Consider the following 24497-nt stretch of genomic DNA (forward strand, 5'->3'; position numbering starts at 1 on the left):
TCCGTTCTGTGCTGCTCATTCTTCTGGTACTCTGTCCTGAAAACTCTGTCAGCCTTGGTTTCCCTGGACTCCAAACTCTTTCCTCAAGTAAGAAAGAATGCCAGGCTCTGCATGGGTTTCCCCTTCTGTGCCATGTCGTGGAAACTCTCTCAGTGCAGTAAGCTGAGGAAACCGTAGGGATCACCTCATTTGTTTCCTATCTCTCAGGGATCACTATTCTTTGCTGCCTGATGTCCAATGTTTTGAGAACCACTGTTTCATATATTTTGTCAGGGTTTTAGTTCGTTCAAGTGGAAGGATAAATCTAATTCCTGTTACTCCATCTTGGTCAAAAATGGAAGTTCTCATACTTATGTTTTATTCTCTTTAAATGTAATAAGAGGTTTAGAAGAACTGGCAAGTAGTAACGGTTATAGAAGATTAATGCAAAAATCAAAGTATGTAAACATATACCAATGGTTCCAACTTAAAAAAAGTCATGGGTCCATTAGGAAAATAATACACAAGATAGCATTCCCCCAAATAAGTAAGATAGTGCTTTTTAATTGACATTCTAGGTTTAAATAGTAATAAGCCCTTATTACATAATTAATTTAAAAAAAAAACCAGATTGGTCATGATACAGAAGAAAAACTAATTATGACAGAATAATCTGAGTTCATTAGATCAGATCTATAATAGTGGGCCCTCTGTAACCATGGGTCCCACATTTGTGGATTTAACCCAACTCCAGAGAGAAAATATTTTGGGGAAAAAAATCTCATAAGGTTCCAAAAAGCAAAACTGCAATTTACTGTGCACTAGCAAATATCTACATAGCTTTTACACTGTATTAAGTATTATAAATAATCTAGAGATGATTTAAAGTATACAGGAGGATGCACACAGATTATATGCAAATATTATGCCATTTTATATAAGGGACTTGAGCATCAGTAGTTCTAGTATCTGAGGAGGGGGGTCCTGGAACCAATCCCCCATGGACACCAAGGGATGACTGTACAAAGAAATTTCTCATTTATCAATTTATTTACATTAACATTTTTCATATTCCATATATTGATCATAACATATTGCAATGAACACATTTACAACCTGACTGAAAGAAGGAAATAATACCTTTAAGAAGTCCAGAGTTATCAATAGGTCCAGGATATACATTTTGATCTCCCATCTGGTATTTGTCCCAACTGTCAAAGCCAACATATTTTTTCCACTGTTTGAACCAGCGACTATCAACTAGGTACCTAAAAAAGAAAAGAAATCAGTAAAGGAAAATACCTGAAACTATACGAACAGTAGTAGAAATGTTACCTAATTTTTATATTTCATTTTGTTTCAAAGCACATGCCTCCTTCAAAGGATTACTGAGTATAACTGTAATGGCACAGTATTAGAAGAAAAACACTTCTTGTGTAAGTGTTACTTGTGTAAAGTATTTTCTGTTGTTCTACAAAATATCTACTAAAGACAACTATTAATATACACGTTAAAAAAATCCTTAACAGCACTTAAAAAAATGCAATAGATATTCAATAAAATATTTGCCAACTGAAGATTCAAATGGTAATTGTAAGAATCAATCAAAACAAAATTTAAAATGCAACATGGTAAAATACAAATATGAAAAATGGTTCTTTTACAAAAAAACTTACTAATATATAGTAGGTTAATTTTATACATTTTACTCTATTCTTTTGGGGGTAAGGAAAGCAATTATTAGAAGTTTGTAAGATTGATTATAGTAATTATAATCCAAGTTTAAAAGAAACTAACAATAATTAGCTGCCTTACTAACAAAAGTTAATAACAACAATACTGTCTCCAACTGTTTCTCATACATAAATAAAATCTGCTGGGGCAAGCAGGGTTGGTTTTCGATTGATTTCAAAAGTGTAATACACCAAGCACTGTAAGCATTACTGAAACTATATTCATCTTATTTCAAATACCTAGATTAGTTTATCAGATGACCAGTGACAGAAAAAGTAAAATAATGGTTCTCTAGCAAAGAAAGCATAAAAAAATTATAGACCTTAAAAACTTTACAAATGTATTTGTATTATACCTACCATGATTTGTTACTAGTTCATAATTATTTTAAATTCTTTTCCAGAAACATTTCCCCCACACTTAACCAGGTTAAATCACAAACAAAATAAAAAATAAAGGTTAACAAGGTGTTTAAAGCCCTCACGTGCAACCAAGTTTTTTAGAAGAACACCACTCTTAATGTTTCTTTGCTTGCAGCACTATACATGTAGCACCACAGGAATGAAATGCTATAGTTATATCTGAAAATACCTGAAGCAAAGGCACCAACCTAACAAAACCCAACAATTCTTAAAGAACATTCATCAGCAGTTAAATTCCCTTAAAGTTGGTAAGGCAGAATTATCTATACATGAATATTCCAAACCCACTGTCAGGGTTATGCAACTGAGCCCCCATATAGTAGATTTTGAGACTTTATGAGAGAAGGAAAAAAAGTTGAAAAACTAAGTTTTAAGAAAACCTTGTTTCTAAAGTAAATAGAACAGACTATCAATGACCTTATATGTTAAACTGATAAAAAGGAAAATTATACTTAATTGTACATCACCCACTAAAAAATTTTTAGTCCCTTTCTCTCTTGCAATCTAAATAGGATAATCAGACGTTCTATTTGCTTTCTTTGCAAATAAATGTCATACTAAGTGGCCTTTCCCCTATTCCATTCATCTATTGTTCTATCACTGTGTCAGTTTCATTATCTTAATTACTTTAATAATGTTACTATTTGGGCACACTTCCCCAGCTGCTTCTTGTTGCAAACTATCTTAACTATATTTGACTTTTTGCTTTTCCGTATGAATTTCAGAATCAGTTTATCAAGTTCCACAAAAAAACCCAAATAAGATTTTGATTGGAATTGCACTGAATTTATAGATTAACAATAATACTATACTTTAAAAAGTCACAAATACAACTAACATTAAAAACTATCTGTGGAATACTATCAAAATTCTATTCACATTTACTTAAAAGATATTTCTAAAAGTTGGGGTTTCAGCTTCCAAAGTATTTAATAAATTCTTTAGTTTCAGTGCAGGGTTGCCCTGGGCAGTATTTACCTGCTGCCATAACCTTTCTAGTTCAACTCCTTTTCCTCTATCTTGAAGCGACTGCTTTCTGTATGAAACTATCATGAGAGGAAACTCTCCCATTTAATTTTCAACACTACCTTCAACTGAAAAAGGGCATCATATTTCTATTACAGGTACCTATATCTTACTTAAAGAATTCTGTGGTAATGAAACATGAGGGAAGTAGAAAAAATGGGAGCACCTATTACCAAAATAATGTGCAGTCTTCTTAGGTACACCCATGAAATTAGAAGTGGACAAATAAATGAAAAAATTTTATTTCAAGACATTTACATAAATTTGTAGTGCTGTAAAACTCTCAATCTATGAATCTGCCCAAAACATAAGATTCCACAATTTGAATTGATAAAAGCCTAGAACAAAATCAATAGCTCACCAAGATTACAAATAAGTGAACAAGTACCTGAATTCATGACACAGTCTCAACTGCACTCTCAATCTTTGTTATCTATTAGGGTTCAGATGGGCCCAACTTTAGCTCCTGAGTTTCTTTTTTGAGTAGTTACACCTATACCTGTACCAATACCAAATGGTTGTAACTGACTTTAAGACGAAGTGTAAAATCTTTAACATTGCCTAATAGGTCCTGCATGATATGATCTGCTCCTACCTACCTCTCTAGTCTCCAGTACCATTTTTCTTTATGCTGAGATCTAGTTCTTGGATACACTATTTTCTGCCTTATAGTTCCTTCTGCCTCAAATATTCTGCTATGCTCTCAACACCTAGTTAACTCCTATCATCTTTCAGATAGTCTAAATGTCACTTTCTCAGGGAATCCTTTCATAAGCTTTTCCCCATTTACTCTCAGTTTGGAAAAGGAAAAATAAAATGGCAATCTCAGTCTACTACATATCAAGACTCTTTATTAAGTTGTTACATGAATTACTTTTAATAACAAAATAGCACTTGGGCTTTACTCTTGGGCCAGGCACATACTTCTAAGCACTTTAATATATTGGCTCATTTACTTCTTTAACTACTCAATGAGGCAGGCACTATTATAATTTCATAGGCACACAGAAATTCACTTCCCATGGTTACAAAGTTAGTGCCAGACGTGTGCTTAAGAAAATGTGATATTAGCATAGGGAGAAGCAAAAGGACCAATGAAAATAGCATAAAGAAGTAAGAACCAGGCTTAAGTATATGTGGAACTACCTTATATGCTAAAAGCATCATTACAAACCAGTGGAGAAAGATCTGGCTATGCACACAGAAAAAAATTAGAGCTCTACCTCTCATGGGCAGTCAGTTCTAACTTAGAGCTTTTTAAAAACCTGAATGTGTTAAACATGACTGATATATAAGGGAACAATAATGCAAATACAGTGTATGCTTAAGCACTAATTCATCCACAAGCAGGGCAAGGACTAGGGTGAGGCAAATGAGATGCCAAGGGACCCTAACAGGGAGTGTGCGTCCTTAAATTTTAACACCCTAGGTCCCTTGCTTGCCTAACCCTAGTCCTAACTCTGAAACGAACACTAGGTAAATGTGGGAAACTACCCAGCTATGCTGAGCAGCAGAGGCATACACAAAACATGCATTTCAAACGTTTACCTACATTTACCACGTGTGTTATGAGCCACATTCTCCATATCTGCTGTTAAAAACTTCTTGGCAGATTTCACATAACCTTTCTTCCCACCACTTCAAAATAGATTCACAAGCTGCAACCCTTTTGATCCCCACTTCCACAAGCAAACTTCGTCTTTTTCAAAATGGAAATATGATATTTATTGGAGTATTTATGTATTTCTTAAACATTTAACATGTGTAAAACTGTGCCACCATTTTTATTGAGCATCTTTTTTAAAAAAAGTGTCACTGACAAAAATTTTTCAAAGTGCTGTGCCCCAATCCTATCTTTCCCATATGCCCTGTGGTTTTTATTGCATGATTTTGCATATAGCACAGTGATTTTTAGGAACACATGCTGTGTTACAGCAGAAACTGTACAAAAATAAATTGTAGTTGGATGAAAAACACAAATGTGAATGCAAAAGTATAATTTTCAAAAAACATATAGGAGAAAATCCTTGTTACCTTAGAATACAGGAAGAATTAAGACAAAAAGCACAAAATCTTAAACGTAAAGGTTGATGAAATTGTGAGGTTAAAATGAAAAGCTATTCAACAAAGGCACCAAGTAAAAAAAATGGGGAAGATATTTATACTACCTATAATCAACAAAGGATTAGAATACATGAAAAATTCTTTTAAATTAATTTTTTAAAAAAAGAAAAAAAAGGGCGAGTCACAGAATGGAACATCAGAATGACCTCTATATATATGAGAAGATGCTTAATCTCATTAGCAATGAGAAAAATACAAATTAACCCCATACCACATTATTCTCATGAAATTGATGAACACACACACATGTACATGTGTCAATAATACAAAGTGTGGAGAAGATGTGTAGTAACTGAACTCATAAACTGCCAATTGGGGTGTAAGCTAGGATCCTCATTATGGAGAATAATTTGGCAGTATCTATTAAAGATGAAGATGTGCATATCACAGAATCATGTATTGCCCTTTCTAAGTTTTACTCTACAGAAACTCTTACACATATTTACAAGAATACAACTTAAGAATATATACTGCAGCATAAACTTATAAATGGAAAATTGGGGGGAAGACCTAATATCCATTATCCCTACCAAGAAATATTACACAAAAATTGAAATGAAAAATACAGCTACATGTTTTAACATGGATAAATCTCAAAATTACAATGTTGAACAAAAAAATACCAGCTGCAAAAGGATACATGTTAACATAACATAAATGTATTAAGATAGCATAGATATGCACACACACTGCAACTAAAGAAAAAAATTTAAACATGCCACAAATATTAATATTTATAGATCCATGCATACATATTAAATGTGTAAGGGAAGAGAATAAAAAATCAATTTCAAGAGGCAGGGAAGGAGTTGGGATTAGGAAAACATATACAGGGAGATTCAACTAGATCTGTAATGTTTTATTTTTTTAAAGCTGAGAGGTGTACACAGGTGTTTTGTTCTATTTTTCTTTGTATTCTTCTGCTTCCTGAAATATTACTTATATGACTAATATTTTTTATTTAATATAGAATAGTTTACCTACATTTATACATCTTCACATACATGTACGAAATGAAATAGTCAAATGTTTAGATTATGAGTAATGCTGCAGCCAATAAAGCTGACAGTTACAGTCAGCAAATGAAACTTCAAGCATCAAAACAGGTTAAAAAATATGTACAGTGAAATGTGTAAAATGCACAGTTTTAGTTTTATTACTATATATTTTTAAAGAAATTCATAATTTCCTTTTATCTCTTATATTTATCTTTTATATTTTATATTATCGCTTCCAAATCCAACAGATGAACTTGCATTAAATTTTAACAAAAAATTTATAACAGCTTTGAAGAATTTTCTTTAGAAAAATTTGATTTATTTGTTTCCAAATTTATCAAATATGATTCTGATACATGTATTCATTTTCAGGAAATTATTTCCCTTTGGTAACTAGAGCAACCAGTAAGCCAGGAAAGTAAAAATGATTGGTTGACATCTCATAAGCAAAGTACAAAGTACAAAAAGTACAGATTACTACCCTTGATATATGGGAAAATAATATAAGCATAACAATCAATCAAAAAAAATCCTAAAACAGACATATATACTGATTTTAAGCTGATCAAGCTTTAGTACCAAATATTACATTATAGACTTGCAACCATCTAAAATTCAAATAAATGTTACTGTGCAAATATCTAGATAGCCCATGTGCAATCATCTAAACAGCCCAAAGTACAGAGTAGTAATTAACTGCTTTGTGATGAACAGACTAATTTAACTTTCTTATGCAAAGCAGTCTATATCTTACAGATGAAACTAAAGGTGAAATATTTCTGAATAATATTGAGCCAATTGACTGTTTTCTCATATAAAAAGCTATGAAGTAAATGCACCAAAATATGCTCAAGATCATTTTACTTTTGACTGAGGCTTCTGGCTGTGGCTTAATCCTTCTCCTGTTTCAGTGGATTACAAGGAATTTTATGACAATGCCTCACAGTCACTACCTGTGATTCTCAAATACTAAGTACATCAATCTGAAAATATTTTTATCGTATTATCTGGGTTCAGAAATTACTAGAGAAAAATCCCATGGAGATTAAAAATTTATGGTCTTCAATCTCTCAAGTCCTTCAAAGTTGACCCACAATCCTCCAGTATGTCTCCAGTTGAGCCTTCTATTTCGAATCTTTGCCAGTCTCATTCAGTCTCTAATCTATTAGGTTGAATAGACAGCCTTCCTGCTTACATTTCAAGGAAGTTAGAAGCCCCAACTTTCTAACTCTCTTGCTCCAAACCTTTACCATAAAGATTACCTTATGTATTGGTGGAGGACAGAATCTTTCTTAAATCCAAGGCTAATAATTTTTGCTCCTATTCTTTGGATCTAATTTCTTTCTGCTCCCTGGAGACTTACCTCATTAACAGCTCCTACCTCCTTGTTTCTCTCTGTGTCTTTTCTCTCTTTTTTTCACTCATCACAGAAGAAGGACCAATTCTTTCTCCTTCCCACCCCCAACACTATTTCCCAATTCACATATTCATTTTCCCTTTTATCTACTTCCATTTTTTTTGACTTGTCCTTGCAGCCAAGCTTCTCCTTCCTCAATCTACACTTAAAACCCAGCACAATAACCTAGCACTTACAGTCTAGCACAACAGATATTCCTACCTAAATGCGCACTCAGAAAGGTTCTCACAAAGTCACCAACAGTCACCCTAACAAATCCAAAGGATCCATAATTTTATGTACCTTACCAGTGCTTTTTAAAATTAACCTCTGGGAGTCTACTTTATCTGGGGAGGAATGCTCAGCTGTTCATTCATTCATTCATTCATTTAACAACACTCTCTTTCTCTGCTTAAATCTTAGTATTCTAGAGCTGCTCTCTAATTTCTTCTTTTCTCACTATTAATACTCTCAGTAATATTGTAACTCATACCAATGATTCCAAAATCTGCATCCCAAGGCCAGATATCAAGTTCCTGAATTGCACTTCCAATTGCTACTCATCCATGTCATCTTGGATTTTTCAGACATTTCAACCTTGACTCATCAATCATCTACACACCTATGTACTCCTTCTCTAATACCCCTTTAATAAATGTCATTCTAAGTGAAATAAGCCAGAAAGAGAAAAATACCATACGATATCACTTATATGTGGAATCTAAAAAAAAATACAAATGAACTTATTTGCAGAACAGAAACACTCTCAGACATAGAGAACAAACTTGTGGTTGGTTACCAGTGGGGAGGGGGGTGGGTGGGGATATATTGGGAGTTAGAGATTTGCAGATACTAACTGATATATGTAGAATAGATGAACAAGTTCATGCTGTATAGAGCAGGGAACTGTATTTGATATCTTGTAGTAACTTACGGTGAAAAAGAACATGAAAACAAATGTATGTATGTTCGTGTATGACTGAAGCACTGTGCTGTACACCAGAAATTGATATAACATTGTAAATGGACTCTACTTCTATATATATGTGTGTATATATATATACATATATATATACAAAAAAAATTGTTGGGAGGTTCATAATTTAATTTCCCGAGCTAGAAATCAGATTATTTTATACTCCTCCTTCACTCCTTAACATTGAATAATCAAGTCTGTCCCTCTCCTCTCCATTCTCAGAAGAGTACGTTAGTTCTGTACCTCCTCTTCTCCATCATTTTTAAGTGGCATAGAGTACTATAAAAGGTGCCCAACTTTTATCTCTGTTTTAAATTTGCTGGCTTCCAATCCATCCTCCATTCTGCTGCCAGACATTTTAAAAACACAAATAAGACCATGTCACTCTTCTGTTAAAATTAAAATTTTGTTATCACATAACAGAATAGAAATGCTTTATATTTAAGTAATTTTTGTATAAAGTGTTTTCACATTAATTAATCATTAAAGTAACTTTTTCTCCTTTTTTTTTACTTAGCTGCTGTGGAAGTCAAAACTCAGAGAAGTTATGTGACTTATCAAGGTCACATAACAATAAGTGAGTATGCAGGACCTGTTTTCAGTGTGCACTCTAGTTTTCAGACTAAAGTTCAGTGCTCCTTCTATTATATTAAACTTTACTTTAAATCTCATTTAACAAAAATCTAAAGATGTAACAGAGACTTAGTAAAATCATACATCATATTCCCCTTTCTATGAAATAGTAAGGATTTTCTTTATTAAAAGAAGCAGAAGGAAGAAGTGAAATTTATTTATTTTAAAGACCTGTCCTAGCAATTTTTATCTATTTCACTCATGAAGAAAATAAGTATTTCCAAAGTGCAGGTATCTTTTGGTAAATGTTTGATCTTTGCCTATTAAGAAGTTAGTGGAAAAAGCCTGAGTGTTTGCCCTCTACCTATGTAAGAGTCCTTTTTTTCACATCAATTAAGACTACAGGAAAAAATAAGCACTGTCTTTCTTTTAAGAGGTATTCTAGAGTTGTGGTAAGTACTAAATTGTGGGTGAATTTTTCTCCACATCCAATAGCAATTTGTTTCCATAATTACTTTTGCTTAAAAATTTTCTCATCTACTGAAATCAAACTTGAGGAGATATGAATTCTAAATTTATTGTAGAAGTACAAGACCAAAGTTCTCTTTCTGACATTACTTGCTGTGAGGTCTAGAATTTACTCAATGCTATAAGCCTTTAGATTGTTCATTTTAGAAATGGAAATTCATTCATTCAAAAAATATTTACTGAAGGTCTACAATGTATATGGTATTCCATACGAATAGGTACTAGCAAAATAACCAAGGTCCCTATGTTTACAGAATTCAGAGTCTAGTGGAGAAAAGAGACAGTAAGTAATTAAGACATATAGTAAAATGTTGTGGTAAGTGTTATGAAGGATAGGGAGTTATGAAAGCATAAGGTCGCTACTTAGAATACAGAAAAGCCTTTCTGAAAAAGTAGTATTTTAGCATATGAACAGGAGTTATTTCAGGAAGAGCAAGATAAAAAAGCTATCCAGACTGAAGGATGTGCCAGGGCCAGAACAATTTTGGGAGTTCAGTATGTTGGAGGAACTGACTGAATGAGGTTGGAGTTTATGACTAGGGGAGGAGAAATGCTAGATAAGGTAGGCTGGGGCCAGACTATATAATGCCTTTAAGGTCATGATAAGGATTTTATCCAGAATGCAAAGGAAAGCCATTGAAAGATTTTTGAGAAGGGAGATAAGATGATAAGGTTGACTTATATTTCATGAAGACCCCTAGGATATCTCACAGGATTGTTGGGAGGTTCAAATATGAGTGAGATGTTTAATAAATCAAAAACTTAAATTTATGAGTATTTCAAAAAGGTCTATATTGTATGATGCTTAATGTTCTAAAGGCATCAAGAAAGGAAATTTGTATAGTGGTCTGGGCAGAATAATTTTCAATGGCTCCAGAGAAGCAGGATCAATTTCAGGACCCAAAATAAATCTGAGACAATTTTAAGTCAGTCTTCAAATGCAGAAAAGCCACTCTTAAGAACTAAAAAGGCCAGGTTGTGGGGTTTTTGTTGTTGTTTGGTAGTTTTGGGGGGGGGGGAGTAGTAGTCAGGAAAGATAGGAGAGTCTCAAAAGTTGTTTAGTGTTTTTATACACACTAGAAGCAAATTTAAAGAAGATTTAAAGGGACCAATAAATGACTGAGAAATAGTCCTACATATACAGAAGTTTAGAAGTATGGGGAAATGGGGAAATCCCAATAGCTGGATTTAGAAAACCACAGAGCTAGGGGATGCACAGCTCTTTTTTTTTTTTTTTTTGATTAGTACATGTATGCTGAGAACTTTCAGATAAGCAGTTCCTTCTCAATTGCCTAATACTAACATAAATATAATGTTTATTTTTAAAAAACATCCTACTCATTCTTTTACATTTTAAGAAAACACACAAATATTTCAGCCTAATCCAATGTAACACAATCTGAGAACATGTATAACTATCATGTGTAAGATTAACAGCATAAACAATTTTAGATGCTAATTCACTCTATGACTAATCTTCTCATTTAATAAAATACTGTTTAAATTACATTTGAGTAGCAACAGCATAAAACCGTTTTTAATACTAAAAGATACATTAATAGAATCTAGTATTTTAAATCATTATAAACCAAACATTTCACTAATTTTTTTAAGTACCACAAACTAAAACTCAGAATTTCATTGTTTCAGTAAAACTTAACCAAAGAAAGCTATTAAGTTCTTTCAAATAAACCAATAGCTTGGTTAATCATCCCTTTATATCTTTAGATTTCAAGCATTTCCAACCTATTTTCTGCTCTGCATACTAAATCAGTCAGTTGGCAAGAACCAATTTTTATGACCTCTTTTTACATCTAAACTAAGAGACAAAGAACTCAGGAAGGAGGCCAAGTAACATTGTGAAAGTGAAAACAAAACCACAGAATTAGAGAAAATTTTGCAAATCATCTATCTGATAAGGAATCTGTATCTAGAATATATAAAGAACTCTTAAAACTCAATAATAAAAAAGATAAAGAATGGGCAAAGGATCTAGACATTTTATCAGAGATATACTAATGGCCAATAAGCATATATGAAAAGATGTGCAACACTATTAGCCATTATGGAAATGCAAATCAAAACCGCAATGACATACCACTTCACATCCACCAAGATGGCTATAATCAAAAAGACAAACAATAACAAGTGCTGCAAAGATGTGGAAAACTTGGAACCCTCATACATTGCTGGTGGCAATGCAAGGTGGTGCAGCCACTTTGGAAAAGAGTCTACCAGTTTTGAAAAAAAAACATAGAGACTTAACAATTCCATTCCTAGGTATACAACCAAGAGAATTGAAAACTTTCATCCAGACAAAAACTTGCACATAAATGTTCATAGCAGGATTATTTGTAACAGCCAAAAAGTATAAACAGCCAAATGTTCATCAATGATGAAGTGATACATTTAAAGTGGTGTATCTATACAATGGAACATTTTTGGCAATAAAAAGAAATGAAGTACTGATACACACCACAAAAGGGATGAACCTAAAAAAGCGCATGAAGCCAGACACAAAAATCACACATATTATATGATGCTAATTACATGAAATATCCAGAAGGCTAATTTATAGAAAAGAAAGTACATTAGTAGCTGCCAACACAGGAGATCTGGGGAGAAATAGGAGCGGGGGAGACTACTAATAGGCATGGGGTTTCTTTTAGGGATGATTAAAAACATTCCAAAATTGATTGTGGTGATGGTTGCACAACTCTGTGAATATACCCAAACCCAGTGAATTGTATATATCAAGTGGGAGAATTGTGTGATATGTGAATTATATCACAATAAAACTGTTATCTTTTTTTTTTTTTAAGTGAAAGGGCCACGGATCTGGATGGGATTACTAGGGATGATTTTACAGAGATTGGTTTTGGGACAGATTTTGAAGTGAAAGTCAGGACTTAGTAAAATGTATGGGAATAATATAAATGATATATGAAGTCTTATTAGACAGAAATAAGTAAATAATTTGCAAGAAATGGGAACTACCATCTGTATCAAAGAGCTCAGTTAGAAATGAGACTAAGACTAGAATGCTAAACCAGGAAGACCTAGGAAATTCTATAGGTTCCTCACATGGATAATAGATGAACATGGTGTTTATGACAAAGCTATCACTTCTTGATTTCAATACTTCCAGCTATTCATCCCTCAAAAAACTACTTTCATAAAAAGAGTATAGCTTATCATTCATAGGCTGACTGTACAGTATAAAATGCAGGCGCTAGAGTTGACTGCCTAGGTTAGAATCTCTGCTCTACCACTGGGTTTATTACCATATGCACCTAACTCTGTACTTAACTGTTTCTAAATCTGTAAAATGAGAACACTATCACTTATTTCATTCAGGCAAAAGACTCTTAATATGGTAAGTGAGTGGTAATTTTTGTAATCATAGTCTTAACTATACAGCCACAACTGTAAGTACTGTGTACAACTATACAGTACTTAACTACACCTCTCCTGAGAATCAAGTTTCTTCAACTTGAAATCCATTCAAATTTGTGAAAATACATTTTCCACCTGTATCAAAGATAAATCTCTTGATTAAACTGTTAAACTCTGTCAAGCTATTACAACATATTGCTAAATAATATAAAGCAACCCAAATTATCAGGTCTCTTTTACCACGATCATTTAACCCTTACCATTTGTTTTTTCTTACCATTTAGTTTTGAGATATTAATGACATATAGCACTGTAAAGTTTAAGGAGTACAGCATGATGATCTGACTTATACACATTATGAAATGACTACCACAATAAGGTTAGTGAACATCCATGATCTCATATAGATACAAAATTAAATAGAAGAAAGCTTTTTTCCTTATGATGAGAACTCTTAACTTTCATATATAAATACAGCACTGTTACTGGTATTACAATGGAATATTACTTAGCCATAAAAAGAATGAAATCTTGTCATCTGTTACAACATAGATGTAGAGGGTATTACGCTAAGTGAAGTAAGTCAAACAAAAAGACAAGTATGTATGATTTCACTTACACGTGGAATGAAAAAATGAACAAACATAACAAAACAAAAACAGAGTCATAGATACAGAGAACAAACAGGTGGTTGCCAGAGAGCAGGAAGGTCGAGGGAGAAGAGAAATAGGTGAAGGGAGATTAAGAGGTAAAAACTTTAGTTGCAAAATAAATGAGTCACAGGTATGAAGAGTACAGTGTGGGGAATACAGTCAATAATTATGTAGTATTTTTGTATGGCGACAGATTGTAACTAGACTTATTGTGGTGATCATTTTGAAATGCACAGAAATATCAAATCATTATGTTGTATAAAAGGAAGTAACATAATGTTATAGGTCAATTATACTTCAAAAACAACAAATCAAACTCAGAAAAAGAGATCAGATTTGTGGTTACTGGAGGCAAGGGTCCGGGTAAGGGGAATTGGATGAAGGCTGTCAAAAGCTACAAACTTTACAGTTGTAAGATTACTAAAGATGTAATATACAGCATGATAAACTATCATCCTTATTATTCTTTTACTACAGAAACTTGATGCTCTTTTTACTCAAGTAATTAATTTTCTCTCTAATGCTTCCAGGTTTTGATTTAACTGATACTCTAAAACTTAGCCTGGTCTCAGAGCCACTTTGGACTTGCTTGTGAGAGCCTTTGACTTCTTTCACAAGAAGTCCTTTCTGTGGCTACTTCTGCTAAACGATTTTCCTGAAAAACGACGAATTATCACAAAAGTATCTGGGTCTCCTCAAAGCTAAAAAGAGAGTGGAGGGACAGCATTCTTAGCTCTTCTTCTCATGAAGAAGAAAAAAAAATAGTCATTATCCTCCTTTTCTTTTTGGAGAGCTGTAAGAAAACTATGCAGAATATAGGTTAATCCTACAGAGATTTTCTGCCTTATATTAGAATCTGAGCTTCTTTACTTCTTTTTGAGGAGCCATTCCTGATTGTTCTCTCAAACACATTATTTTAATCAGTATCCAAAACTGAGGTCACTTATTACCAACCAGACTTACTCTAGCTTTCTTTGTTAGTGACCTCTGTGTAAACCGTATGATAAAGTTAGAAGCAGCTACATTCCCTTGGAGAAAGAATCTGGAGAAATGACTTCAAAGGAATAAATATAAAACAGCGCGAATTACAGTGGTAACTAAGGAAATGAAAATACGAGGCACAAACCAAACTGACATTACTCAGCGAAGAAAAAAACCTACTGTTGAAAAATTCTATATGGGGACTAAGAAGAAATAGTTTAATGGCTTATTGATTTAATGACATACTGTTTGAATTACACTTGAGCACAAAACATTTTTAATAACTAAGGAGATACTGATAATATTTAGTATTTACATCATCATAAACCAGGTATTTAAATAATATTTAAAAACCAGCTCTGAAATCATCAAACATCTATAATATGAGGTAAATAAGAGCACTTGCTTTAATGGCTGCACAAGTATAAAACATTTAGAATACTGACTGGCACAAAGTAAGCATTCAATAAATGTTCACTCGTAGTGGTATTATCACCTGTGAACCACAGGGAAACCAACTGATTTCTCTGAGCTCAGATTCTCATTTATAAAAAAGGAATATAAATACACACTTTGATCCTTATTTTGAGAATCTAACCAGATAATGCATGTAAACACCTTCACTACTAGTTCTCACTCTTCCCCTACTCCCCCTGCCAATAGACCTGATAGTTTCAATTCATTATCATCAATAACCATGGTTTTTAGTGAAGTGATTCTCAAAGTGAGGAAACTAAAAATCGATCTGAACTCAAGTAATAAAACGAATATATCTAACGACTAACATGGCAAAATTGATTGTTCTATTAGCGGTGATACTACATGGATTGTCAATTTTCAGGAAGATGTTAAAGAGGTATCAATACGGTTATGTACCTTCCACTGTCTTAATTCCAATGTGTTTCAACTTTGAAAATTCACAAGAAGTTGGTAAACATGGAACATAAAATACCAAACTTTCATATTCGCATTTCCTGGTCTGGGCTGTTCCTACGGATTTTTAGTTGAAAAAGAGAACCTTGTGTATCTGTTGCTCACTGTAAACCAACACTTCTAAAATATGGGTGAAGTACTAAAGCAAAACATCCTACAAGCTCTTAGTACCTGCTTGATGTCTTGTCTCTGTAAAACTTTATGAGAAGGGGCCATGTGGCCTCTAACAAAAGCTTACGATTACTGAAAAACAAAACCCCAAATCTAAATAATAAGTGATTCTAGTTTCTCTTGTTTAAATGTACTTTTGGATCAAAATAACACTCATTCTACATATTCAGTTAATCACCTATTAATCTTTAAATACATTTTAATTTCCAAAAGCAAGATGTTAAGATTTTCTATGTATTCTATCATAGCTAAACTGAACAGTCAGAAGAGACAAGTGTGGGATAAAATGGTAAAATTCTGCCGCTAAATATAAAACAGACTCCATTTAAAGAAAAAAGAATGTACATTTTAAATGGAAGTACATTTTAAAATGTATCTTTAAACTAAGAGGAAATGCAGTACAGTAATTTTAAGGTCTGAATTAAACCCCAGATTACCTGGGTTCAAATCCCAGATATATCTGTGTGAACACCTCTTTGAGCCTATCTGGGCAAATTCCTATTCTGGCAAATGTGAATTACAGCACATTCACATTCTAGTGCCCTAGAACTGTGGTGATGAGTAAATAAGTTAATACATGTAAATACTTAAATAGTACCTAACACAGTTTTCTTAAATGTAGTATGATAGGTCATAGAATGACAAACTAATTTTTTCTTACTACATTTATATGCAAGCAAGAGTCACAAAACTATTCTGTAAAAAGGCCACCTATTTAATATCTTGTGTGCTAATGAAAAAAATGGCAATGATTAAAAAAAATATAAAGCCTGAATGTCATTAAGCAGATAAATGAAATCACTGACTAAAGTTCTGGATCTCCTTGGCCAAATAGGGTACATTAATTTTGGTTTCACTAACAACTTAAAATGACTTAAAAACTTATGAAAAGGATTAAATTAGGAAAAATTCCTTTTCTTGATTTTAAGCAACTAAAATGTGAAAAATTTGCTTTAATGTCACTATTTTTGTCCTTATCTTCACCAACACTAAAAATCAGTTTTGCTTTCTGGTTTCATTTCCTGCAAATGATGTAATATCTACTCCATTTTAGTGGTAAACACTTTGACACAGCTAAAGTTAATTTAACAGTACAGTAATGTACAAACTTCCTTAGCAAGTACACACTAAACAATTTGGAGTTCATATTGATTAATAATGTCCATTTACATTCTTAACTGATTTTTAAAGATTATTTTCTGTTAGTTTAAAACAGAGTTATACAAACATAAGGGACTATATAAAATAAAATCCTCAAAAGACTTCTAAGTAAAAGAATAGGAATCAAAGGAAAACTGTAAAATTGAAATCAATGTTTCTCCTATCTAAAAACCTGACTGATCTGATTTTTTGGCATAAAATATCATACAGATTTTGAATGACTCCAAATACAAATTAAAGTTACTCTCCAAAGTTACCTTAAACCTACTAAACTCATTAGGATTTATACAAAAATGATATGCAAAATTTAATTTGTAAAGTTAGCTCTGAATATACTTCAACATAAAACTTGGTGAAAATGATTGGTAGATGAATAACATTAATAAAAATGGAGAAATAAAGCAGTAATTTTAGTGATTTGTAGTCATCTGTTTATTTATAAGTCTATTTTTAAGAAATCACCAAAGACAGTACTTCATAACCCACAACTTGTTTTTGTAACTCATTCATTTAACTATCATCCATCCCCTTCAATTAGGTTCCTTCATCCCTAATATACTTACATGCAGTGTACTTTTAAACAAATTTTCCTTTTATCTCATTAGAACCCACCATTTATCTGAAGATTAAGTTATCTTTCATTTATCCTAAGCTAAACATCTAGTTCCTTTATCCCTTTTCTATAGTTCCTAAATTCTAAGTCTTGTTCATGGTTTTCTGAATCTCTCCCCGGAGCTGAAACACAGATCAAGAAACAGCACTCACTATAAGACCACTGCTTTACTCCTAAAGCAGATTTGTGTTTCTTTTAAACCCAACTTTTTAAAAAAGGTGTAACTTTCTTGTATCAATTTTGACTTTTTTGTCACTATAAAGTTTAGTACCAAACATATCATAAGGTTTGTTCCTCCTCATCTCAGACACAGGTAACTTGTTTTCATCTCTAGAATGTCATTTTGCAGATAAAAATCATTCACTACTTACAAATAAATAAATCCTAGTATTCACATAGAATCAAATCTTTAACCTTGCCCAGGTGTTAGCATTAATTAACAGGGTACTAAGAGGCAGTCCTTAGCTGCAAAATGCTTACAATCTAATTAATGAAATGTATTCATTTGAATGCATTTGACTATAACATCAACCATCAGTATTAAATTTTCAATAATAAACTCGTGGTAAGCTTATCATTTTTTCTCAGTAGTCCAACCAGTCTTTCCAAGGTGGTTACATACATATACCAAGACAATGTTTCATGCTGCATATAGCCCATGTCAGCTATAAAGCAACAAACAGGATTTGCCCAAATACCCCTAAATGACTAAACCAAAGACTTTTTAAAAAGGCATTAAAAAGAGAAATAACTTTTTAACAAGTTTCAATGAGTTCCAAAAACATAAGCCCAAGTTACAACTAAATTATTAAATACCTTTACCAATTCCATACTCATGAATATATTATCAAATTTGTACTTATCAAATTATTCTCCTTAAAACTCTGAATCAAATTTTGCTCTACATTATTTCCTTTTTTGACAGGTTTCACCTGCTAATTGCAAGTAAACTGGCTCACATACAAACCGGCTTCTGCAGTATCCCAGTACCATCCTGTTCTGCACTTTTTTCCTTTAAATAAGAGGGGAAATCAATGGAGGAAATCAACTATGAGGATAAAAATTTGCATATTCTGCTATTACCTAAATATCTGGGCCTCTCTTTGCTTTTCTTTAAAATGAAAGCATTGAAATGACTCAAATTTATGGACTTCCTGTATTAACTCTTCTAAATAGATCTTTAAAATAATTTATAGTAACTGTCAAAAAAACAAAAATGCTAAACCTTAAAGTTTAATGCTCACAATACACATTCTGCTTATATCATCCTGTAGTGTCAACAATACCAATTATTACTCAGCATACCAAAATTAAAATTGAATTAGAAAGAATATCCATAAAAATTAAATTGTCATTTCTATTTTGTGGAAATTCACATTACTCTTTTTATAAGGTAATAGGCAAGGTGAATTAGGAATTTTAAAGTGTTCTTTAACAAACAATAAGAAGCAAGGATTGATTTCATCTTTAACAATCCACAGGCCAAGGAAAACATACATGTCCTAGGAAATGTCCAACTTCCCCACAGTAATAAACATCTTAGAGACACTCCAATATTAACAACAATAATTATTAAATCATACTTTTTGCTGTAATGCAACAAGTATATGCTTACACCCTCAGAGATTTTTATCATATAAACATAGTATGCAGCCTAACAATGTAAGAAAAAAGTACCAAGACTTAGATCAAAGTATTTAAATTCAAGTCCCAAGTCTGCCATATACTAGCTTACTTGAAAATGATCCTAATGCCACATTTTATCAGAAATGGCTGTGATAAGAAGGTAACTGTAACTTAATGTTATCTCATAAACAAAAAATCTTTTAGACTATTTCACTGAATTAGGATAATCCCCTATAATGATGTTATTCTTGTTCATTTCAGAGATGAAGATAGTGAGGCGCAATGATTTAAATTAACTTTCCTCAAAGTCATATCGCAAATTAAGTAGTGGAAAGCTAAGGTAACTCAGGTCTAAATTTTACACTGCTGTCACTAAGCCATACTGAGTAAATGAAAAAACATTCTGTGAATTATATACCACTGTTATGGTGACGATGGGAAGAGAAAATAATCTTTATTATAATAAAGGACAACTTTATCCTTCCTAATAAAACACAACACTCTGTTACATATTCACATCCTGAAGTTATTCTGGATACCACTTGGCTTGGCCCACAAATATTAAAATCTCTAAATATTTCCTTCAGCATTTTAAGTACACCCTTACAAATATATTTATAAGTTTGATTGTTAGCAAATGCTAAAGCCTCGAGTGGACTTATCTACTTTTTGCAGGCCTATGTTATCCTTCAAGCAGGAGGGAAGGGCTGCACTTCTAAGCGAAACGCTGCCGGCGTCTATCAAGCCTCCACTAAAGCGCAAGGCCACGTGGTATCATTCAGAAGCCTAAGGTTGCCTACTCTTCTCCCTCCTTTTGACAAGGAACTAAAAACTAAGGTTCTTTTCTCTTAAGTGGCGCCCTGACACACGCCACCTGTGTAGTACGGACCGCAAACATCCTGCAGCCGCCTCCCGGAAGAATACGAGAATCAGAATAGGGAACTTGGATGCCGACAATGCCAGGAAAGGAAATGACTAAAGAAGTAAAGTGGATGAGATCGTGAGCAGCCGCGGAACCAGGACCTGTCAAACATTAAGAGACTCACACAGAACGACTGTAACCTATCGTTCGGGAAGGCCCGAGGTGGGAGCGGCACTGTAAGAGGAAGAAGGACGAAGAGAACTGCACGAGCCGTCGCCGCCGCTCCCCTCAAGCCTCTCAGCGTGCCCCGACGAGCCACGAACCTTGGCCCTCATTTCGGGTCCAATCTCTGCCCCAGCCTTTCCGGAGCGGCCAAAATCCTGCTGCCCGAGGCGGCCGCCGCCGGACCTGCCCGCACCTGTCACCCGCGAAAGACATCAGCCCGCAGTTCCCGCCCAGTTCTCCACCACCCTCGGGCAACCGCAGCCACCTCAGCCCCTTTCCCTCACCAGGTGTCCCCTTTCCGGAGCGAGGTTTTGAGCAGCGTCGCGATGTCAGACCGCTGGATGTCCAGATCCGCCGCTCCGCCTTCCGCCATCTTCTTCCACTAGCGGTAGCGGAGGCGGCAGCGACGGCGGCGGCACGCCCCAGAGCATTGTGGGAATGGCGTCCTGCGGCCCCGCCCAGCCGGCAGGTCGAAACCAAAAGAGACGTAAGGGAGGGGGGGTGCGCCTCCGGACAAGCGTTGGCCCCGGGTGGAGTGAGTGCGCCGCCGCGGTCGGCTGCCCCCCATCGGCCCCCGCCTGTCCAGCGGCTTTCCTTGGCGTCTACCGGCCCGGGACCGCCTGGTTTTAATTCTCCTCTCTGGGGCCTCGGTCCTCTGTCGCTTGAGGGGAGCCACCGCCCCGTCGGTCCTCGACTTCTGCCTTCCCCTCCCTCTTTCCCACAGACGCCTGAAAACCCTTATTTGTGCTTTCACTCACGCTTGAGGGTGAGGCGGGGCGGGGGGCGTGGGGACGGCTAAAATATGGCAGAAAATTTTAACAGCTCCGTGACTCGAGTCTTTTCGTTGCGAGTCGCAGAACCTAAACGCGGGGAATATTGGGCCAAACAGAGAACAGTCCGAAACCGAACGCTTAGCCGCAGTGCCCTTCCTGGCTCCCTCTTGCGCTCCTACTCCTGTAGGTGGAGACCTTTTATAGGCTCTTTGTGACGCCTCCCCAGGCACACCCAGACAGCTAAACTGCAGTGAAAACACGTTTCAGTTCTTCGGTGAACTGGGTGTAAAATACGTATCGAATAGTGCCGGGTACCAAAGGGGAAAAAGCGTGAGATAAACCCTTTCTCCTCGATGTTATAAAGTAACATTTTCATAGCCACATCTTCCCATGGTGTGTATACCTGAAACTAGGTAATAAGACCAGCTATTATTTGAAGCCAATTATGTTATATATGGGGAAATCGAGTCTCTCAGAAACCAAATGCCGAGGTCACACAGTATGTGGAGCGGCAAGTTTGTAACCTAGCTGCCAAAGCCCACCGGCTGTCTATCCACTGTAGTACATTCATTACCTCTCCTTACGAAAGCCTGAGCTAAAATGTAAACTGGGCTGAATCAGATTAATTAAAAAACAACAAAAAAAACCCCAAAACCCAACAACCTTTGTATACCTGGTGGCTAGCACAGTGCTGCCTAGCAATTAAGAACCACCTAAATAATTTGTTTAATAAATGAATTGCGGCAAAACTGCTTAATATTTCCAAGCATGAAGATGTCCAGAGATTCGACTGAAGATAACGTGAAGTGAAAAGTCTGAAAGATGGATAAGAATTCCTGTATGATCTCTCTTGTTTACTCATTTTCAACCTCTATCCATTTGGTGGGAATGCATTAAATGGGAGTAATATGCTAGTAAGAAGTACTGAACCCTTCCAAGTTGAGGTAGTGTATATTGGCATTATAATTTGTGCGTATCAGCCTTATGATTGCTTATTTTCTTTGCAATAATACTATTTTGCATTATTGTGTCATCCTTGATTTGCAAGTCTGAGAACACCTTCCAGTTACTGCTGTTTCTTATACTATTTGACTTTTCTTCTGCAAGTTAAAAAATTAGTTTAACTTTGGGCACCATCAAAGGGTCCCATTCTCCCCCTTCCCACCTAACCTCTGAAAGATAACTAAGTAATTTTCCAGAGGCAGCATGATATGTGAAGAACAGTGGAGTCATATGAACATGAGTTCAAACCTCACCTCAGCCTCTAGCTGCAAAGTACTTAACTTTTAGCTTAGTCATTAAATTGGGAATGGTGATATCTATGTTAAAGAATTTTTGTGAAGATTAAGTGAAACAATGTGTTCTTATAACCTGGGACATAATAACTACTTAATAAACACTAATGTTCACTGTTGACAGGATGAGTTGTAATAGTATGTAAACTATATCTCAATAAAGCTGTTGGAAAAAAAAGTTGCGGACTTTGAAGGCAAACATACTCTCCATCATGTTGTAAACATAACATAATAGAGAAGTGATGCCTCATGCACACTCTGCTGTCCAGTCTCCTTTCAGAGAAAGTGTATTTTTGGTATGTTGAAACCTGTATCCTTGCAACAAAGTATGATAACCTTTTCTTCATTTGCACCATGTTCAAGGCAATGAGTTAACTGGATATAGATGTGTAAATTCAATATCAACTTGAATTATATGTCAGGTTTATGAAGTCATTTTGTAGACCTAACTAAAGTTGGCTTCAGAGACAAGAAAGAATAGTAGTTAGAGTATTTTATTTAGCAAGCACTTATGAAGTGCCAAGCCAGGTTCTAAAGACTTTAAAGTATTATCTTGATCCTCATAACAAGGTAGATATTATTATTCTTATTTTGTAGATAAGGAATTGAGGCATGTGGCAGAACCCAAATTTGAAACCAAGCAGTCTAGCTCCAGAATCTAGAAGGTTTGGGTAAGTTTTTATTTTTTCTAATGAACTTTATGATCTTGATTATAGCAATCAACTTTCTAGTGACCTTGGTTTACTAATTTTTGGAAATTCTGCTTATTTTACTTAATGCTTCTACTCTCAATTATGAAGAGAAATAAGATACTGTTTATAAAAACTAAATTGGTTAAAGTCTGCTACTGAATATCTATTTTCTCTACTGAATAACTAAGTAGATAATTGATGAGAAATGTTATTTTCCCTTGAATTGCACAAATAATTGAATATAAGCCAAAGGTTACCTCTGCTTATTTGGGAATGAGTGTCTTCATTGATGCTTCCCTTAGTAAACTTTATAAAAATGTACCATTTGGCTGTTGATCATCATTACCTTCTCAGGTTCTCTGCACCTTTCTTATCCATTAAAAATTTAACCTAGGGCTTTAAATAGGGGAAAGGGGTATGCTGAGTTCTTTAGAAATTAGGCTTGATATGAATAAAGTGCACCTTACAAAAAAGCCGGATTCCTTGATCATCAGATAACTTCCTCTTTGTTCACCAATGTTTAAATGATCCCTTTCAGAAAGGTTCTTATACTCAAAAATTATGAGAGAGGACTTCAAATGTCAACATTGCAGGAGAGAGTAAGTCTTAAAACTAAGGTGTCAAATGAGAGCTGGTTTTCACCCTGAGATGGACCAGAGAAAGAAGAAGAAGCATTGCATTTTTTAAGAGAGCTGATTGCAAGAAAGTACAAAGAATTCCAAGAGGAGTTTTGCATACTTCACAATTCTGTTTCTTGCTGGCTCCAGGAGCCTATGGAAAAATCTGCTAGAATCAGCACATCCCCTAAAGGAACAATGATTGATGACCTAGCTGTCTTTATTTCTCAACTCTTCCTATCTATGGTCTTCAGGAGCCACTGTTTCACTTTTTCCTTCTTCCTTGTCCTTCCTCTACAGTTATTCCCTCTGTTAACTCCCCACTCCCCCATGCCTATTCAACTCTGTCAACCTTTCATTCTTCTCCCTTTTATAATTTCATGACTCCCTTTTCCTTTTACTAGCTATCTGAACAGCTAAAAGGCAGTGGAGAGGTGGGGGGAATAGAGCAAACACCAAAACAGCATACAGTAAAGTGCTTAATCTGTTCATGATATTTTGAAACTTGAGATATGAATAAAAATTGTTAAGTGCCCCGATGTAGTTTTTAAAACATAAAAAAAAAATCCAACACAGAGGCTTCTTATTTCAGATAAATGTTAGGTCTTGATAAGGAGAAATAAAAAGTAGTGAAATGAATACAGTATCGTATACAAAGGGCCAGCATACTTGGATTTTGACTCGGCTCAGTGCCATTAACTGGCTGTGTAGCCTCGGCCAAGTTATTTAATCTCTGTGAGCAT

The 24497-nt window shown here is 34.7% G+C and overlaps 2 protein-coding genes and 1 long non-coding RNA gene across 8 annotated transcripts in view; 1 reads left to right on the forward strand and 2 right to left on the reverse strand.

The window, feature by feature from the left end:
- Positions 1-21073, reverse strand: part of USP15 (ubiquitin specific peptidase 15) — a 108950-nt gene extending 87877 nt beyond the window's left edge. For all 6 annotated transcript variants that reach the window (XR_004324535.1, XM_006192376.2, XM_006192375.2 and 3 more), the window contains exons 1-2: positions 20662-21073; positions 1120-1247 (exon numbers count right to left, since the gene is read on the reverse strand). Coding sequence is in view for 5 of the 6 variants with exons in the window: in XM_006192376.2 (XP_006192438.1) it covers positions 1120-1247; positions 20662-20750 (217 nt within the window). In the remaining variant the exon portion in view is untranslated. The remainder of the gene's footprint in view (positions 1-1119; positions 1248-20661) is intronic.
- LOC116667627 lies at positions 8714-19734 on the reverse strand. The gene is made up of 3 exons (XR_004324538.1): positions 19724-19734; positions 17316-17318; positions 8714-9001 (listed from the first exon to the last, which is right to left on the reverse strand). It is a non-coding gene; the product is annotated as an uncharacterized LOC116667627 (long non-coding RNA).
- The window catches only part of TAFA2 (TAFA chemokine like family member 2), a 439356-nt gene continuing 435919 nt past the window's right edge, over positions 21061-24497 (forward strand). Inside the window, exons 1-2 of the mRNA XM_032493135.1 lie at positions 21061-21988; positions 23043-23116. The gene's annotated coding sequence lies outside the window, so the exon portion shown is untranslated. The remainder of the gene's footprint in view (positions 21989-23042; positions 23117-24497) is intronic.

Source organism: Camelus ferus, chromosome 12 (genome assembly GCF_009834535.1).
Source record: "Camelus ferus isolate YT-003-E chromosome 12, BCGSAC_Cfer_1.0, whole genome shotgun sequence".
Taxonomy (NCBI): Eukaryota; Metazoa; Chordata; class Mammalia; order Artiodactyla; family Camelidae; genus Camelus; species Camelus ferus.